This window comes from Arachis ipaensis, chromosome B9, assembly GCF_059453495.1.
Source record: "Arachis ipaensis isolate K30076 ecotype BB chromosome B9, ASM5945349v1, whole genome shotgun sequence".
Lineage (NCBI taxonomy): Eukaryota > Viridiplantae > Streptophyta > Magnoliopsida > Fabales > Fabaceae > Arachis > Arachis ipaensis.
This window is the reverse complement of record NC_142444.1, coordinates 285,619-303,199: the sequence shown is the minus strand read 5'-3', so window position 1 is coordinate 303,199 and position 17,581 is coordinate 285,619. Positions and strand designations below refer to the sequence as shown.

Genomic DNA, 17,581 nt, shown 5'->3' with positions numbered 1-17,581 from the left:
GCGGCTCCACAAAAGAAGCCGAATGAAACGCGCATGTCACCGCGATTCATAGTTGACCCTCCAAAGAATACACACACACATGCTAAAATATAAAAATAACATGAAAATTCTACCTAGCTACTTACGTGCAGCTGAGCATCTCTCACTCTATATATAGATAGATATATGGCGACGATTGCATCATTGACAACAGAAAATAACAAAGCTAGAGATGATGGCTTATTATGTGATTGTGTTTCTTGCATTGATCTCGTATGCAGGCTCCGTTGAGGAGCAGAGTGTAAGTTTCAAGAATTGCATGAAGAGCAGTGCCGGAGCTGCTACTTCCATTGAAACAATAGCCCTCACCTCATCATCCTCACAGTATCAACAAGCCTTGCAATCATTCGAACAGAATCCAAGATGGGTGAATTCCTCATCAACCTCAACCTCACCCACTACGCCTCTTGTCATTCTCACGCCTCTCACTGCTTCTCAGATTCAAGCTGCCATTCTCTGCACCAAGAAACTTGGCATGCAGATCAGAGTCAGAAGTGGCGGCCACGACTACGAAGGCCTTTCCTTTCTCTCTTATTCCAAGGCCCCATTTGTGATGCTTGACCTCAACAAGCTCCGCTCCATCGACATCAACCTTGCCGACGAGACAGCCTGGGTTCAAGCTGGCGCTACACTCGGTGAACTCTACTACAAGATCTCCAAAGCAAGTGCACTCCATGGATTCCCTGCAGGAATATGTCCAAGCATTGGACTGGGAGGCCACATCAGTGGTGGAGGATTTGGCACCATGCTCAGGAAGTTTGGAACTGCAGCAGATAATGTTGTCGATGCCACCGTCATCAATGCAAATGGCACAATTCTTGACAGAAAATCAATGGGAGAAGACCTCTTCTGGGCCATCAGAGGAGGCGGCGGAACCAGCTTCGGAGTGGTTCTTTCATGGAAGATCAAGCTGGTCCGAGTTCCGCCTGTTGTGACGGCATTCAACGTCCAAAGAACGGTGGCGGAAGGAGCAACAAAGCTCATTCTCAAGTGGCAAACCATAGCAGATAAGCTGCCTAAGGATCTTTTCATCAGGGTGGTTGCGCAGAACACCGGCGCCAATTCAGCAACAGTGCAAGTGTTATTCAACTCTTTCTTCCTGGGAGGAATAGACAGATTGATGCCGATAATGAAGCAGAGCTTCCCTGAGTTAGGGTTGCAGGCCAAGGACTGCACTGAAATGACATGGATCCAATCTGCTCTGTTCTTTGGTGGACACAGCAAAGACGACGCTCCGGAGGCGTTGCTGGACCGAGTGACGACATTCAAGAGCTCATTCAAGGCCAAATCCGACTACGTAAGGAAGCCTATACCGGAGGCAGGGCTTGAAGGCATCTGGAAGTTGCTTTTGAAAGAAGATGTGCAGGCATTGCTTATAATGGAGCCCTATGGCGGAAGGATGAGTGAGATTCCAGAATCTGAAATCGCATTTCCTCACAGGAAAGGGAATCTCTACAACATACAGTACATGGTGAAGTGGGATGTGAATACCGCGGAGGCATCCAGAAGGCATGTGAGGTGGATGACAAGTCTTTACAGTTATATGACTCCTTATGTTTCCAACTCTCCAAGGGCCGCCTATGTCAACTACAGAGATCTTGATATTGGCACTAACAAACGTCATAACACCAGCTTCGCGGAAGCAAGTGTTTGGGGGATCAAGTACTTCAAGGCCAACTTCATCAGATTGTCGCAGATTAAGGAAAAGGTTGACCCACACAACTTTTTCAGGAACGAACAGAGCATTCCTCTCTTTAGCTGAATTCAATTCTTACTTTTCATTTCATTATTATTTATTATGTATGCTTGTTTGTAATAAGTAACTCCAACCATCTGGCATTATTTATTGAGTAAATGCTCAAAATGTTCCTTGAATTTCAAATTTTATTTAATTTAGTCTTCCACTTTTTAAAATAATCAATTAAATGCTTGAAATTCGAAAAAGTACATTTCTGTTAGTTCTTTACAAAAGTGTCTTTTACACATTGATGATGTGGCATTCCAGCTGTATGGTGATGTGTACTAAACTTGAATTTGATTCAAATTGGTACCTGAAATCGCTTAATAATATTTAAATCAGTCCATTTTCAATTGTAAAACCCTAATCCCTAAATTATTATCTTCTCTTCTTTGATTGTCTTCTTCTCTTCTTCATCCTCTCCGCTATTTTCCAGTTCATATTCATTCTGAACTACAAGATCAGTACACTTACCTAAAAACTATTTTGATTACAAGTTAATGCGATTGGATTAATTTTAAATTCAACACAGATTTAAATTATATGTATTCGTCCATTAAGCTAAAATATATTTTCCACTTTTAATAAGGTAATCATTATCATCATCTTCAAGATCTTAACATCACTTTCTAAATTTGTTATTTTTCAATTGAACTCATGCAAAAAATTTTGTGAAATGGGTGTTGCACAAACTGGTTCTTCGCCTCCATCAACCCAACAGAAAAAATTACAATAAATTCCATACTACAAAGTAAAAAACGCAGGTGAATCCAAACTCAAAGTGAAACTATCTTAACATTTTCTTTAGAGCCATAACCTTACCTCATAGTTTGGACAACCATAAAATAGTCTAGCAGAATTCTCTGTTGTCGTTGAATACTTCATCACCATCCGAAGTCTGCAATTACAGAAAACGGCGTTCCTACTTCCCCTGTTGTACATTCCTTTGCTGTCATAAGGTCTCCCTACAGAGTTGTTCTTACTTGAGCTACTTTGCCTTCTCTCCCCACCACCCATCATCACTCATGCAGACGAGAAAAGAAGATAAACTGAAAGATAGTGGAGAGTTCGAAGAAGAGAAGAAGACAGCAGAGAGATCGAAGAAGAGAAGTCAATAATTTGGGAATTAGAGTTTTATAATTGAAAATAGACTAATTTGGATATTATTAAGTAATTTTAGGTACCAATTTGAATCAAATTCAAATTTAATACACATCAGTATACATCCGGAATGTCACATCATCAACATTTAGATGACATTTCTGTAAGAGACTAACGGAGATGCACTATTTCGAATTTCAGGGATTTAATTGGTCATTTTAAAAAGTTGAGGACTAAATTGAATAGCAATTTAAAATTTAGGGATCATTTTAGACATTTACTCGTTATTTCTTTTTCAAAATTAGATGCTATAAAAGATCATAAATTTCATATATTCTACATTACACCAAGGCTATTAATAGCCATCAGTTTTCCATGGGGTATTTCTAACTACAATGTTAAAGAAAACTAAACTATAGAAAGGGATAAAAGCACATTCGTAGTAAGAGAATTTGTCTATTGAGTAGTTCAATTATTGGACGACTTGTGCTCCAACAATTCAGTCTTGTATCTTTCCTTATCTCTCAGCCCTTTCTCCTGATAAACCTGCATGACATTTTACAAAAAGTCATATGAGAAAGTCTTGGTGATAATTGCAACTTCTAGCTTCGACACATTTCTTGAGATTAGAATGTTTATTCCACAAAACACACATGCTTATAGGCGAACATTACAGTACTACTTTCAATTCACAAACTTCCACAGAAGTATATGTATAAAAATTTAAAGCACCAAGCCTTTATCCAAATGCAAAACTGAGCATCAGTACCTGTCTTTCTGCTTCTGTTAGATTGTTCCATAGAAACCCAATCCTCTTACTAATCGCTCTCTCTTCACCATGGAATAAGGGCCTCAACCTGGCATAATTCTCAGCAAAGAAGAAATAGTAGCCACTCTTGTTTGACTTCGGCCGAGATGGATCGCCTAATGCCAATCTAGATTTCTTTCGTTTCCGTGAACCATGGACACCAACAGTATTAGAACTCTGGGACAAACTGATGGGAACATGGTATAGAATACCTTTCACCTGTTCAGAACCCAGATTCACTGTAACTATATAACCACCATCAAACTTCCCATCAATTGTTCCAGGCACCACAGAACCAAGCTGCTGTGTTTTACCGGCTGCATATAAGAAAGACAATGCTTAGCGGTTATCACATATTCAAAGCATATTGCTTTAGTAGGAAGACACAGACTCTACTTTACATCCACCACTGCTGTTATTCCGAGAAGCATGAGAAGTGAGCAAAAGCAGACAGAGATACAAGTGTGCATATGAAGCAACCAAAGCAGCAAACAAATCAGATCTAAATGCTCCATTCACTAATCCTGAACATGCAAACCATTCAAAGCAGTACCTTCACCAAAGGGTGTGAAGCTATCAACGAGACTCCTATTTGCAGGATCTGGATATACGGTATAAGAAATAACTTATGCGTCAAAAAAGGAAAGATCACAAGCATAATTAGATGGGGGAAAGAGAGAACCTTTTTTTGTTTCGCCAGGTGTTGAGGAAGGAGGGACTTGTTTCCGAAAGTAATACGCTTGCTCAAAGTGACAAAGCAATGATAGATAGTATCTGCGCACCATAAATGATGCGCTTGTAAAAGACATTGAGGTTGGAAGCTAAAGACTGCATTGAAATGAGTTGGATTGAGTCAACAGTGTACTTTGCGGGATACAGAATATGGGAACCAGCACAAGTGTTGCTCAACAGAATCACCACTTACAAGAGCTCCTTCAAGGCCAAGTCTGACTTTGTGATGGATCCTATACCGGAAATTGGGCTACAAGGGATTTGGAATTTGCTTCTAAGAGAAGATGCATTGGCATTGCTAATAATGGATCCCTACGGTGGTAGGATGAATGAGATATCAGAATATGAAATCCCTTTTCCACACAGGAAGGGAAACTTGTACAACATACAGTACTTGGTTAAGTGGGATGACAACAGCATTCAAGCATCCAATAGGCATGTAAATTGGATGAGAATGCTTCATAGCTATATGACTCCATATGTTTCAAGATCCCCAAGAGCTGCATATGCCAACTATAGGGATCTTGATTTAGGTAGAAACCGCAATCATCATACTCCTAACACAAGCTACTCAGAAGCAAGTGTTTGGGGTTTGAAGTACTTCAAGGGAAACTTCAAGAGATTGGCACAAATTAAGACAAGGGTTGATCCCCATAACTTTTTCAGGAATGAACAGAGTATTCCTATCTTAAACTGACTTTCTTTTCCCTTTATTTCTTATAAGAGCACGAGTGATATTATGTTGAACATATGCATTGTGTGTCGTAATAAACTAAACTAAGCTTAACTAAGTTTTTTATTCCCCCTTTTACCCCTGCTCTCAAGTTATTGATTGCAGTTTGCCAAAAAAGCGCCAAGGGATAATAAGTAATTAATAAGGCAACGGGAACATTCTTCTTTTGACCTATATGCACTGGTGCACTTAATATAAGTGACCTACACAGACCAATGTATATAAAATATAGATATTATGACCTACCAATACTATCATGTCAATAAGCGTGTGCTCTGAAGAATAGTTTGGGCCATCTTGTGGTCAACTCAGACACTTGTAAAGCAGAAGCTAAGAGTGGGGGTAGTGGAACTTTATCTCACCACATTATACTACTGAATACTGATGCCAATATTTGTTAATGCATTGAATGTTAATACATAGAGGAGGGATAGGGCAGCAACTTTTATGCTTTGTAGCCATCAAATAGCCATTAATGATGATTTTAATGATGTGAGATTGGTGTGAGATTTTATCCAATGACTCACTTTTTTTTGCTAGTTACATGCTGGACAGAATTTAAAAAAGTTGCTGGCCCCTTAGACTTTTCGTAATAGATATACGATACATCATACCAAGTTTTAATTGTATGTAAACTTGAATGAAAGTTAAAACTTAAAACACTAGATACGTGAAGTGTTTCCAACTCTCGATGTACTTCAAATAATCATACATGAAAAACCACTCTATGATATTGTAATATATATATATATATATATATGTCATTTATCACTGTTCGCAAATGGTTTGGCCAGCTTTAATTTTGGTCAATTAAATTACGTATATTGAATTTTTTATTAGATTATACATAATAATTATGTGGGAACGGGAACTAACACCACATGTATATACAAGATTCTGTCTAAATTTTATGATTTTCTCAGAATTTCTTTTCAAAGACTATAATTAAAAAACATAATATCCGTTTAAAGTATTCTAAAGATCCAAATATGCTGGTTATTTTTTTAATTAAAAAATATATGATCTAGGATTGAATTATTTGTGAAAAAACTAAAGAGACTACTATGTGTTCCAGCTTTAGAAAGGAGAGAAAGATTCGAGTTATTGCATTGAGACGTGGGCGGCGCCACAAAAGAAGACGAATGAAACGCGCATGTCACCCGATTCATAGTTGACCCTCCAAAGAATACACACACATGCTAAAATAACATGAAAATTCTACCTAGCTACTTACGTGCAGCTGAGCATCTCTCTCTATATATATAGATAGATATATGGGGACGATTCCATCATTGACAACAGAAAATAACAAAGCTAGAAATGATGGCTTATTATGTGATTGTGTTTCTTGCATTGATCTCGTATGCAGGCTCTGTTGAGGAGCAGAGTGTAAGTTTCAAGAATTGCATGAAGAGCAGTGCTGGAGCTGCTACTTCCATTGAAACAATAGCCCTCACCTCATCATCCTCACAGTATGAACAAGCCTTGCAATCATTCGAACAGAATCCAAGATGGGTGAATTCCTCATCAGCCTCAACCTCACCCACTACGCCTCTTGTCATTCTCACGCCTCTCAGTGCTTCTCAGATTCAAGCTGCCATTCTCTGCACCAAGAAACTTGGCATGCAGATCAGAGTCAGAAGTGGCGGCCACGACTACGAAGGCCTTTCCTTTCTCTCTTATTCCAAGGCCCCATTTGTGATGCTTGACCTCAACAAGCTCCGCTCCATCGACATCAACCTTGCCGACGAGACAGCCTGGGTTCAAGCTGGCGCTACACTCGGTGAACTCTACTACAAGATCTCCAAAGCAAGTGCACTCCATGGATTCCCTGCAGGACTATGTCCAAGCATTGGACTGGGAGGCCACATCAGTGGTGGAGGATTTGGCACCATGCTCAGGAAGTTTGGAACTGCAGCAGATAATGTTGTCGATGCCACCATCATCGATGCAAATGGCACAATTCTTGACAGAAAATCAATGGGAGAAGACCTCTTCTGGGCCATCAGAGGAGGCGGTGGAACCAGCTTCGGAGTGGTTCTTTCATGGAAGATCAAGCTGGTTCGAGTTCCTCCTGTTGTCACGGCATTCAACGTCCAAAGAACGGTGGCGGAAGGAGCAACAAAGCTCATTCTCAAGTGGCAAACCATAGCAGATAAGCTGCCTGAGGATCTTTTCATCAGGGTGGTTGCGCAGAACACCGGCGCCAATTCAGCAACAGTGCAAGCGTCATTCAACTCTTTCTTCCTGGGAGGAATAGACAGATTGATGCCTATAATGAAGCAGAGCTTCCCTGAGTTAGGGTTGCAGGCCAAGGACTGCACTGAAATGACATGGATCCAATCTGCTCTGTTCTTTGGTGGATACAGCAAAGATGATGCTCTGGAGGCGTTGCTGGACCGAGTGACGACATTTAAGAGCTCATTCAAGGCCAAATCCGACTATGTAACGAAGCCTATACCGGAGGCAGGGCTTGAAGGCATCTGGAAGTTGCTTTTGAAAGAAGATGTGCTGGCATTGCTTATAATGGACCCCTATGGCGGAAGGATGAGTGAGATTCCAGAATCTGAAATCGCATTTCCTCACAGGAAAGGGAATCTCTACAACATACAGTACATGGTGAAGTGGGATGTGAATACCGCGGAGGCATCCAGCAGGCATGTGAGGTGGATGACAAGTCTTTACAGTTATATGACTCCTTATGTTTCCAACTCTCCAAGGGCCGCCTATGTCAACTACAGAGATCTTGATATTGGCACTAACAAACCTGATAACACCAGCTTCGCGGAAGCAAGTGTTTGGGGGGTCAAATACTTCAAGGCCAACTTCATCAGATTGTCGCAGATTAAGAAAAAGGTTGACCCACGCAACTTTTTCAGGAACGAACAGAGCATTCCTCTCTTTAGCTGAATTCAATTCTTACTTTTCATTTCATTATTATTTATTATGTATACTTGTTTGTAATAACTAACTCCAATCATCAGGCATTGATTTCCTTTTCAAAATTAGCTGCTACAAAAGATCTTAAATTTCATATATTCTACATTACACCAAGGCTATTCATAGCCATCAGTTTTCCATGGGGTATTTCTAACTACAATGTTAAAGAAAACTAAACTATAGAAAGGGATAAAAGCACATTCATAGTAAGAGAATTTGTCTATTGAGTAGTTCAATTATTGGACGACTTATACTCCAACAATTCAGTCTTGTATCTTTCCTTATCTCTCAGCCCTTTCTCCTGATAAACCTGCATGACATTTTACAAAAAGTCGTATGAGAAAGTCTTGGTGATAATTGCAGCTTCTAGCTTCTTCGACACATTTCTTGAGATAGAATGTTTATTCCACAAAACACGCATGCTTATATGCGGACATTACAGTACTACTTTCAATTCACAAACTTTAACAGAAGTATATGTATAAAAATTTCAAGCACCAAGCCTTTATCTAAATGCAAAACTGAGCATCAGTACCTGTCTTTCTGCTTCTGTTAGATTGTTCCATAGAAACCCAATCCTCTTATTAATCGCTCTCTCTTGACCATGGAATAAGGGCCTCAACCTGGCATAATTCTCAGCAAAGAAGAAATTGTAGCCACTCTTGTTTGACTTCGGCCGAGATGGATCGCCTAATGCCAATTTAGATTTCTTTCGATTCCGTGAACCATGGACACCAACAGTATTAGAACTCTGGGACAAACTGATGGGAACATGGTACAGAATACCTTTCACCTGTTCAGAACCCAGATTAACTGTAACTATATAACCGCCATCAAACTTCCCATCAATTGTTCCAGGCACCACAGAACCAAGCTGCTGTGTTTTACCGGCTGCATATAAGAAATACAATGCTTAGCTGTTATCACATATTCAAAGCATATTGCCTTAGTAGGAAGACACAGACTCTACTTTACATCCACCACTGCTGTTATTCCAAGAAGCATGAGAAGTGAGCAAAAGCAGACAGAGATACAAGTGTGCATATGAAGCAACCAAAGCAGCAAACAAATCAGATCTAAATGCTCCACTCACTAATCCTGAACATGCAAAGCATTCAAAGCAGTACCTTCACCAAAGGGTGTGAAGCTATCAACGAGACTCCTATTTGCAGGATCTGGATATACCGTATAAGAAATAACTTATGCGTCAAAAAAGGAAAGATCACAAGCATAATTAGATGGGGGAAAGAAAGAACTTTTTTTGTTTCACCAGGTGTTGAGGAAGGAGGGACTTGTTTCCGAAAGTAATACGCTTGCTCAAAGTGATAAAGCAATGATAGATAGTATCTGCGCACCATAAATGATGCACTTGTAATAGTCTCTCGAAACTTGAAGCCCACAATCACATCCTTCCATTTGCGTTCTACAATTACCTACATGTACTTCAGAAAAAAACTTAGGAGGAATTACTTTAGAAAAGTCTTACAAAAGGGAGAAATGAGAAATCAATATAAAAAAGATTTCAAGATACTGAGCAGAATCATAGATAAATTGCAATCATAAAATCTTTGCCATCAGCAGAAAAGATCCGGTGAAAACATGGAAGTCATTTACCGTGACATTAAAGGAACTCTAAATTTTAGCAATTAGCAGAGAATAGAGATATCAAATGCATACCTTTTCAATACCACCACGAGATGTTACTTCCACGAAAAGGCGATATAGATCTAGTGGCCTTCCTCCTATGGTGGGAACCCTAAACCAACAAAAAGGGGGGAAATTTGTCAATTTCGTCTAAGTAATTTTTGCCATCATGTACACTACTGCACTTTCATAGCATAATCCAATTCCATTATCATGTTTTAAATTTCGCTACCACGGGCAATTTTTCTCTCAGGGCACACCAGAAAACAATCAAAGATGACAAATTTCCATAAACTTAAATTAGAAAGAGAAAAATTAGAAACAAAAAGGAAGACGTACTTAAATTTAGTGCCGAATGATTTGTGAAAAGATTCAAGCTTATCCCAAAAGAGGTTGGAATCACGGGCAAGGTCGTCGTACAAAGCTGTTGGTGTTGGATAAGCTTTGGTGGCTGCGTCGGAGGATTTCCCATTTCCGTTTGGTGTGTCTCTCTCACTCTCTTGCTGGCACCAATCGGTGGAACCTTGAGCTGAACTAGTTGTCATTTTTTTGTCTTCGCTAAAATAACTAAAAGTAAAAACACCCTATTTTCATAGATTGCTTTAGCTTACTCTACAAACCTTAAGTACTATTATACTTTTCATATAATATACCGCATGTCATTCTAACTTTTGATATTTTGATATCAAGCGTATTCTTGTCAATTACAGTGCATATATAAACGTTCTTATATTTTAATAATTTATAATTGGGTTTTCATATTTTTAAAAATTGTAATTATTTTTTCATCGTTAAAAAAAGAAAATTTTTAGGTGTATTCTTATAGAAACGTAACTGAAAATAAGTATAAACCGTAAAGTTTAAGAACCTGAATAGTAGTGTGCAAGCTTTTGATCTTAATTGAATTTGATACCAATTTAGTGGTAGGGGTGGAAAACGATTGTACTAATATGCGAACAACCATTAACATGACTAGGTGCCAATTAAGTGCCTTTTCTTTTTGTTACGAGCTTGAAAGCAGTTTCAGAAAGGGAAAAAAATGGCATTCTGAAGGGCAAATTATGGAACTTAAAATTAGCCAATAGAATTATTTGATTCCCTTTATTAAGAATAAAAGACATAGTAAAATGTAGGGGTGGCAAAACGGGTCGAGCCCGTCGGACCGATCCGCTAAACCCGCTAAAAAGGCGGGTCGGGCTAGGAATTGGAGCCCGCCAAATTAAAAAAACCCGCCAAACCCGCACCGCCAAATTGGCGGGTTTTAGCGGGGCGGGGCGGGCCGGTCCGCCGGGCCGAAGATTTTTATTTTCTTTTTTTTTAATTAAATAAAAGAGTGATTACTATTATAAAATTAATAATTATAGAATTTTTAAACACTTTTTTTCATTTTTTGTTTTTATTCTTTTTTGAGTTATTAACTTTATTTATTTTATTTTACAATATTGTATATATGCTCAAATTATGTGACTTATTTTTTAAAATAAAGATGATTCTATTGACAAATATTATTTTGAACAATTTTATTGAAGTTAAAAAATAAAAAAAATAGTAAAAAAATTATATTATAATTTGACTATTTTTTATTTGTATTTGATTTTTTAATTATTATTTTTTGGTTAATTTTAATGAATTTTATTTTTCAAAAAAAAAAAAAGAGTCAAGCGAGTTAGCCCGCCAACCCGCCAATCCGCCATAAAACGGGGCGGGCTAGCATTTTGAACCCATTTTAGTTGGTGGGGCGGGCCGGTCCGTCCCGTTTATGTGGCGGGCCTAGGCGGGGCGGGTTGGGGCGGGCCAGTCCACTTTGCCACCCCTAGTAAAATGTAAAGCTGTACATATGTACATGGAATAGAGGTTTAGGAAGTATTAGAGATATAACCATTAAAATGTTATCTTTTCTGATCAGCTGTAAATTCTTGGGATGAGTGGTATATGACATGGTATTAAAACTCTAGATTCGAAAGATCAAGAATTCAATCAATAGTTTCCATCTATCCTACTGAATCGAACATTTCTAAACCTCCTTCGTACAGATTAGCTCCCTATACTTCCTCACTATTTTATTTGAAATCCTCCGAAAATGGAAATATATGAATCGAATCTATAACCATGATCAATAAAACAAAAGGAAACTTCCTTCTTTTTGGGTTCCAGATTGAATATTAAACATTAGCCAAAAAAAAAAACTAAACCATGATTACACTAACGCTAAGCTAGGGTGAATATCTGTTTAAGGCGTATAATGCAGTCTTGTCTTTGTAGGTTTTGCAAATTGAGCAACGAATCTGCTTGAACGATATGGAGACACAAACGCACACGTGCATGAATGAGAATAGTAGTTATACACATGGGAAAGCAAGCTAAATAAGCTAGCAGTTGATAATGCAGAAGTAGAAAAGATATACATAGATGAGTAGCAGCAGATCAGAGAGAATATAAATAATAAATGGATGTATTTGACTCATTGAGGAAAGAAACTAGGATCATAGCCATTGCTGGAGGTGGCCAAGATGTAGTAAGCAACGATGTGGCCGAGGGATCCCCAAGCCAATACATCAACAAGGTTGAATCCCACAGGATCGTTGGATTTGAGGATGCTGACGTACTCCTTGGCACGCGAGTCACCAGCCTCGAAGTGCGTGATCCCGTTCTGCTCCGGCAACCCTTGCTTGGCCACGTTCTCCCTCTGGAAGTTGAAGAACACGAACCTCCCCAAGAACAGCGACAGCCCAGTGCTCAGGCTTATCACCAGAGCTGGGCTCAGCTCAGCTCTCACGCCGCCACGTGGAGGAACCACCCTTCTCACGCCGCTGCTGCTTGACAAGCTCCTTCTAATTGTGAGCTGCCTCAGACCCTGGAAGCACACGCTTGATGGCTTCTGGTGTATGGTGGGCGATGATAAGGCACGATGATGGGTACTTGATATCATCATGGATGATGCTGAGGCTGCCATTTTCTGCTTGCTTTGCTTTCGCCTTTCTCAGAGTTGATGATATAGAGTGGTTGTGGAAGCCAAAGATAAAGATAGATGCTTTCTCATTCTCCACCATGGAATCCGGATTTGCTTATGACTTGCCTTACTTCTATTGGCTCATTTTGGATCACATCTTGTTCCTTTTACATTTCATTATTTACAAAACAATAATTCACTCAATAACTCCTTCTACGGATAAATTAGAATTTAATTTTGATTTACATTCAGTTTTTTTTTATGTAATTAATATAAAAAATAATTATTTTTAGTTATGTGATATTATGTAGTTAAATATACTTATAAAATTATTTTATATTAATAGTATATTAAAATTAAAATTTAAAAATTATTCAATCATATTATACAAAATATATAGTAAAAAATTTATATATTAATATATTTTTAGTGATAAAGTTATTTTTATTTTTTATTTTTTGAAGGTTTAAAAATTTAAGTTTTAATATTTTTTATTTAATATTTAATATTTAAAATAATTTTATATTAACCGTATATCAAAATTAAATTCTAAAAATTATTCAATCATATTATACAAAATATATAGTGAAAATTTTATATATTGATATGTTTTTAGTGATAAAGTTATTTTTTATTTTTTATTTTTCATTATTTGGAGGTTTGAAAATTTAAGGTTTAATATTTTGTATTTAAAATTTAGAATTAAGAATACTCAACAAAATTAACTTGTGAAGAATATTAAAATTTTATATTTAAAATTAAAAATTAAAAATTCTATTTAATATTAAAATTTGTCATCAAAATTAATTATCATATATTTTTATATCGATATATATAATTTAATTATTTTTTATATTTTAATATATATTATATATTAATAAGAAATTTTGATATATACCTAATTGATATAGAATAAGTTAAAATTTACTACCAAAAGTCAATTCCTGACCAACTCTTTCAAAAACTCGAATATAAAATAAATAAATAAATGAATCCACAAGAAGTCAACAAGTGAACAGATGTCATTTTAAAAATCAATAAATAGACAAACAGTAAATGAAGAGAATTCAGAATTGTATTGAAGAGGGTAAAAAGGTAACGAATGAATGGAGCGTGATAATCAGCGATGCAAGTATTGGAAAAATAGAATTAGTAGTGGTTCTAGATAGATCCATTAACCAACTACGAAGCAAAGTGGGCGCTCCCATGGTCTCATTAGTCAACAGTGAGCAGCGATTTGATTAGTAATTAATTAATTAAATGAGAATGAAGAGGATGAAATAGAATATGAGGAGTTGTGATTATCTTGGTGTAACAGCAACAATTGCAACCGAGAGAGGGACATGTCGATGGTGCTGAGGAGGGTGTGGGAACTGGTGTCAAGCACGTCGAGAGGGAAAGTGGATGGGAGCGGAGCAGAGGCGTGTTCACGATCCGATCTGGGAGAGTTGGAGCAGCTGCCGGGAGACATATTGTTGCAAATCCTGAGGGTGTTGGGGCCCAAGGATGCAGCCAAAATGAGCTGCGTATGCAAGGCTCTCAGATGCCTCGTTTTCGACAATCGTTTGTGGGTTCACTTCCTTCAGACCTATCAGCCCGACCCTTCTTCCGACTCTCTTTTCTTTGCTGAGGCCACCTTGAGCTATGGCTACCCTCTCCCTCTTCCGTCAGTACTATTCCTCTTTCATTCTTCCAATTTTCATTCCTTCTTTCCTGCTTTCTCATTATTCAATTCAATTACAGACCCTTCCATGCCCGCACCCCCCAGCTCTCCTTCAAGCATATTTATGGCCAACGAGCTCGCGTTCCTGGTTCCGTTATCATTGATGGTTAGTCTTCCACTCCACAACTTGCCTCTCTCATCTCACCTTCTCACTTTTCTTAATTCCAATCTCCATTATTCTCTAGGCGGTTCTGGCTATTGCAAATTCGGTTGGAGCAAATATGCCTCTCCATCCGGCCGTTCAGCAACGTTTTTGGTAATCATTTTGTTCGATCTGTTTCATTAGCCTACAAAATATTCATGCAAATCATACCAGCTTTCCCTCCTTTCTCATGTTTTTGAGATGCAGGAATTCGGTAACATCGAGTCTCCAATGTATACTAGACTACGACATTTTTTTGCAACTATATATAACAGGTATACACATTCTGATCATCAATTGCGCATGTGTACGCCAGCAGTTAAGGGCACGGGGCTATTCTTTTGCAATCATTGCTTAATCTTGGGGCTAGAGAAATATTGTTACTTTGGTTTCATTTGTTATATATTGCTTTCTTTCTCTGCACTCTGCAGGATGCAGGTGAAACCAAATACACAACCTGTTATTGTTTCCGTGCCAATATGTCATTATGATGGTCAGTTACATTTTATGACTTACATTCGCTAGTGAGTAGTGATTGTAAAAAGAAAAAAATAAACAGAAAAGAGTGCATTGACTTCTATAATGTAATATAAATTATATAACTTCGTACAATTTTTTTTTCTAAATACATGATTCTCCAACTGTATAATGTTAATCTGTTCCCTCATTCCAGATACTGAATCAGCTAAAGCATCAAGACGGCAGCTTAAAGAAGCAATCTATTCTGCCCTGTTTGACATGAATGTTCCCGCTGTTTGTGCTGTCAACCAGGTAAATGAAAATAAAAGACCCTAGATAAGTTCCAGTTACAACTTACTGTAATGGTGAGATTACATTCGAATATGATATCCCTTTTCTGTAACCTCTTTCATGGTTTATATGTAACTGTGTTTTTTCTCTCAAGATCTCACGTATATCACTAATGTCCAGCTATCCCCAAAGCCTAAATTTTGAATTGTATACTCGTCGATAATTTTTATATCTAAATGGCCTCTCATGCAAGAGCCCTTTGGGCTTGAAATGTAAACAATGCATGGGCACGGGCACATGCCTAAATTCAAGCTGGTTCTTCAGTTGAAGTTTCTAGAAGGTGAGAGTGGCAGAATTCATGCTCAAGCACAATAGAATTATTACTCTTAGATTGCTTAGTCTGAGGCTCTAGACTTAGAGGCAGAAACCTTGTTTACAACTAATCAATTATCATTATGCATACTATGAATATAGTCGTCCACGGATTTTTGCAAAATATAGCATTGTTTCTTCTGTTCTTTATTGTCAATGTTATTTCCATATTTACTTATTTTCTATTTTGTAAAATGTAGGCAACTCTAGCTCTGTTTGCTGCAAAACGTACTTCTGGAATAGCTGTTAATATAGGGTTTCAAGTCACATCTGTAGTTCCAAGTATGCTCTAGTTTTCTTCTTGCTCTTTCTATTTTCTCTCAATAGAATTCGCAATTTTTGCTTTTCTTGTGTGATTTACCACCAGTTGTTATCCAAGTTGGGAACAGTTATACTCAATGCTAAACATCTCTGTTTCAATGTACAATATTTTTTTGACTTTGTATGGCAGAACCCAATGACTTTTCTTCTTCATTGGTGTGACTCCAGCCTTTATTGTCTTTCTGCAGTTTTTAATGGTAAAGTGATGCGCAGTGTGGGCGTGGAAGTTGTGGGACTGGGAGCACTAAAACTTACAGGATTTCTGAGGGAGAAGATGCAACTCAACAACCTAAATTTTCAGTCTTTATACACTGTCCGCACATTGAAAGAGGTACGCGTATTGTGCTTCATATTCTTTTTTTTTTTTAATTATTGTTGAATGGTGATGGGAGTGTTTGGCATTGAGTTTTTAGATCTATTTTTTCTCCTTAAAATTCTTCTCACTGAAGTTGTTGGGTGTTTGTTGGTTACCGGGCAACAGAAGCTGTGCTATGTTGCTCTTGATTATGAAGCTGAGCTATCAAAAGATGCACAAGCATCATTTGAAGCTGTTGGAGAAGGACGGTTTACACTTTCAAAAGAGCGGTTTCAAACTGGAGAGATCTTATTCCAGCCTCATCTTGCTGGAGTGTAAGTTCTTGTAATGCTTTACCTGTATTTTGCTGGCCTTTTTCCTAATGCTTTCCATGAATTACCATGGGTTTATGGTGAGCTTAAGTTGTGCTTGTTGGAATAGGCAAGCAATGGGTTTGCACCAGGCCATAGCTCTTTGCATGGAGCATTGCCATTCTGCGGAATTAGCAGGTGACAGTGATTGGTACAAGACTGTAGTTTTATCAGGGGGTTCTGCATGCTTACCAGGTTTGGCAGGTAATATCCTTTTTCTCTTTGCTGAGATGAGATTTACTGCTATTTGGTACATTGTCCGACTTCTAATGGAGTTCTGATTGGCATGGTTCTTATGCAGAAAGGTTAGAGAAGGAACTAAAGGCCTTACTTCCTCCCTACATATCCAATGGAACCAGAGTCATACCTCCTCCATATGGTGCCGATACTCCTTGGTTTGGAGCAAAGATCATTGGCAATGTAAGATTTCCACTACCTTGCAGATAGATATTCAAATTTAGCATGTTGCATAGGTCATTTTATTCCATGATCAATTTCAGCTGAATTTTTTAATTTTTTTTTATAGATTTCTTTGATTTTAATATGACGTGGCTGACTGTATTCTTTATTGGCATATAATGCAGCTGAGCACATTTCCTGGTCCATGGTGTGTGACCAAGAAACAGTTCCGACAGAAGCCGAGACTCAACCTCATTTGGTGATTCACCGGTCTCATCTAAATCTTTTTCTGAATGTAAATTATTCATCCTCCTCCTGCACAACAGCAGGGGTGAATTATATAGCAGGATTTCTTGTATGCGTAAATAATGTGATTTCTTTCTTTACAAAAGTATAGATGGTAAATGGGCTGATTTATGTACACAACAATAATAGGATAAAAAAAAATTCTTATATTGCAACTTGCGACGAAGCTATAAATAAAATTGCAGTCCACAAAATGAGGGATTCGATGTATAACAAA

General features: G+C 37.9%; 6 protein-coding genes across 8 annotated transcripts; 3 read left to right on the top strand and 3 right to left on the bottom strand.

Moving 5' to 3' along the window:
- The first annotated feature begins 111 nt into the window (after window positions 1-111).
- LOC107645060 (berberine bridge enzyme-like 22) lies at window positions 112-5,186 on the top strand. Its single transcript, XM_016349070.3, has 2 exons — window positions 112-1,194; window positions 4,500-5,186. The coding sequence occupies exons 1-2, from the start codon at window positions 212-214 to the stop codon at window positions 5,113-5,115; spliced, it is 1,599 nt and encodes a 532-aa protein (XP_016204556.2). The 5' UTR covers window positions 112-211; the 3' UTR covers window positions 5,116-5,186.
- LOC107645059 (high mobility group B protein 10) lies at window positions 3,166-5,351 on the bottom strand. 3 transcript variants are annotated; one of them, XM_021103422.2, is made up of 5 exons: window positions 4,612-4,727; window positions 4,369-4,514; window positions 4,240-4,287; window positions 3,648-4,003; window positions 3,166-3,424 (listed from the first exon to the last, which is right to left on the bottom strand). In XM_021103422.2, the coding sequence occupies exons 2-5, from the start codon at window positions 4,493-4,495 to the stop codon at window positions 3,347-3,349; spliced, it is 609 nt and encodes a 202-aa protein (XP_020959081.1). In that variant the 5' UTR covers window positions 4,496-4,514; window positions 4,612-4,727; the 3' UTR covers window positions 3,166-3,346. The 3 variants fall into 3 exon arrangements, with proteins under 3 accessions (XP_020959081.1, XP_088354024.1, XP_088354025.1); XM_088497898.1 differs by having other exon boundaries at window positions 4,369-5,113; XM_088497899.1 differs by lacking the exon at window positions 4,240-4,287 and having other exon boundaries at window positions 4,369-5,351.
- Window positions 5,352-6,471: 1,120 nt separating this feature from the next.
- LOC107645056 (berberine bridge enzyme-like 22) lies at window positions 6,472-8,156 on the top strand. Its single transcript, XM_016349066.3, has one exon. The coding sequence runs from the start codon at window positions 6,472-6,474 to the stop codon at window positions 8,059-8,061; it is 1,590 nt and encodes a 529-aa protein (XP_016204552.1). The 3' UTR covers window positions 8,062-8,156.
- Window positions 8,148-10,720, bottom strand: LOC107645058 (high mobility group B protein 10). The gene is made up of 6 exons (XM_016349068.3): window positions 10,075-10,720; window positions 9,769-9,847; window positions 9,362-9,524; window positions 9,219-9,266; window positions 8,627-8,982; window positions 8,148-8,401 (listed from the first exon to the last, which is right to left on the bottom strand). Exons 1-6 carry the CDS (start codon window positions 10,278-10,280, stop codon window positions 8,324-8,326), a joined length of 930 nt encoding a protein of 309 aa, XP_016204554.1. The 5' UTR covers window positions 10,281-10,720; the 3' UTR covers window positions 8,148-8,323.
- A 1,363-nt stretch (window positions 10,721-12,083) lies between these two features.
- Window positions 12,084-12,739, bottom strand: PSAG (photosystem I subunit G). Its single transcript, XM_016349071.3, has one exon. The coding sequence runs from the start codon at window positions 12,686-12,688 to the stop codon at window positions 12,197-12,199; it is 492 nt and encodes a 163-aa protein (XP_016204557.1). The 5' UTR covers window positions 12,689-12,739; the 3' UTR covers window positions 12,084-12,196.
- A 1,004-nt stretch (window positions 12,740-13,743) lies between these two features.
- ARP8 (actin-related protein 8) lies at window positions 13,744-17,581 on the top strand. The gene is made up of 12 exons (XM_016349072.3): window positions 13,744-14,351; window positions 14,429-14,514; window positions 14,594-14,664; window positions 14,758-14,825; window positions 14,982-15,043; window positions 15,224-15,321; window positions 15,873-15,954; window positions 16,182-16,324; window positions 16,475-16,623; window positions 16,730-16,863; window positions 16,961-17,079; window positions 17,244-17,581. The coding sequence occupies exons 1-12, from the start codon at window positions 14,029-14,031 to the stop codon at window positions 17,319-17,321; spliced, it is 1,413 nt and encodes a 470-aa protein (XP_016204558.2). The 5' UTR covers window positions 13,744-14,028; the 3' UTR covers window positions 17,322-17,581.

Coding starts and splice junctions, on each gene's coding strand:
- LOC107645060 (XM_016349070.3), top strand. CDS start 212: ATGATGGCTTATTATGTGATTGTGTTTCTTGCATTGATCTCGTATGCA. Junction 1,195..4,499: donor CAGAGCTTCCCTGAGTTAGG/GTTGCAGGCCAA, acceptor AAAGACATTGAG/GTTGGAAGCTAAAGACTGCA.
- LOC107645059 (XM_088497898.1), bottom strand. CDS start 4,495: ATGTCTTTTACAAGCGCATCATTTATGGTGCGCAGATACTATCTATCA. Junction 4,288..4,368: donor ACCTGGCGAAACAAAAAAAG/GTTCTCTCTTTC, acceptor CCGTATATCCAG/ATCCTGCAAATAGGAGTCTC. Junction 4,004..4,239: donor CTTCACACCCTTTGGTGAAG/GTACTGCTTTGA, acceptor TCTTATATGCAG/CCGGTAAAACACAGCAGCTT.
- LOC107645056 (XM_016349066.3), top strand. CDS start 6,472: ATGATGGCTTATTATGTGATTGTGTTTCTTGCATTGATCTCGTATGCA.
- LOC107645058 (XM_016349068.3), bottom strand. CDS start 10,280: ATGACAACTAGTTCAGCTCAAGGTTCCACCGATTGGTGCCAGCAAGAG. Junction 9,848..10,074: donor TCATTCGGCACTAAATTTAA/GTACGTCTTCCT, acceptor TTGTTGGTTTAG/GGTTCCCACCATAGGAGGAA. Junction 9,267..9,361: donor CCCTCCTTCCTCAACACCTG/GTGAAACAAAAA, acceptor CGGTATATCCAG/ATCCTGCAAATAGGAGTCTC.
- PSAG (XM_016349071.3), bottom strand. CDS start 12,688: ATGGCAGCCTCAGCATCATCCATGATGATATCAAGTACCCATCATCGT.
- ARP8 (XM_016349072.3), top strand. CDS start 14,029: ATGTCGATGGTGCTGAGGAGGGTGTGGGAACTGGTGTCAAGCACGTCG. Junction 14,352..14,428: donor GGCTACCCTCTCCCTCTTCC/GTCAGTACTATT, acceptor ATTCAATTACAG/ACCCTTCCATGCCCGCACCC. Junction 14,515..14,593: donor TGGTTCCGTTATCATTGATG/GTTAGTCTTCCA, acceptor ATTATTCTCTAG/GCGGTTCTGGCTATTGCAAA.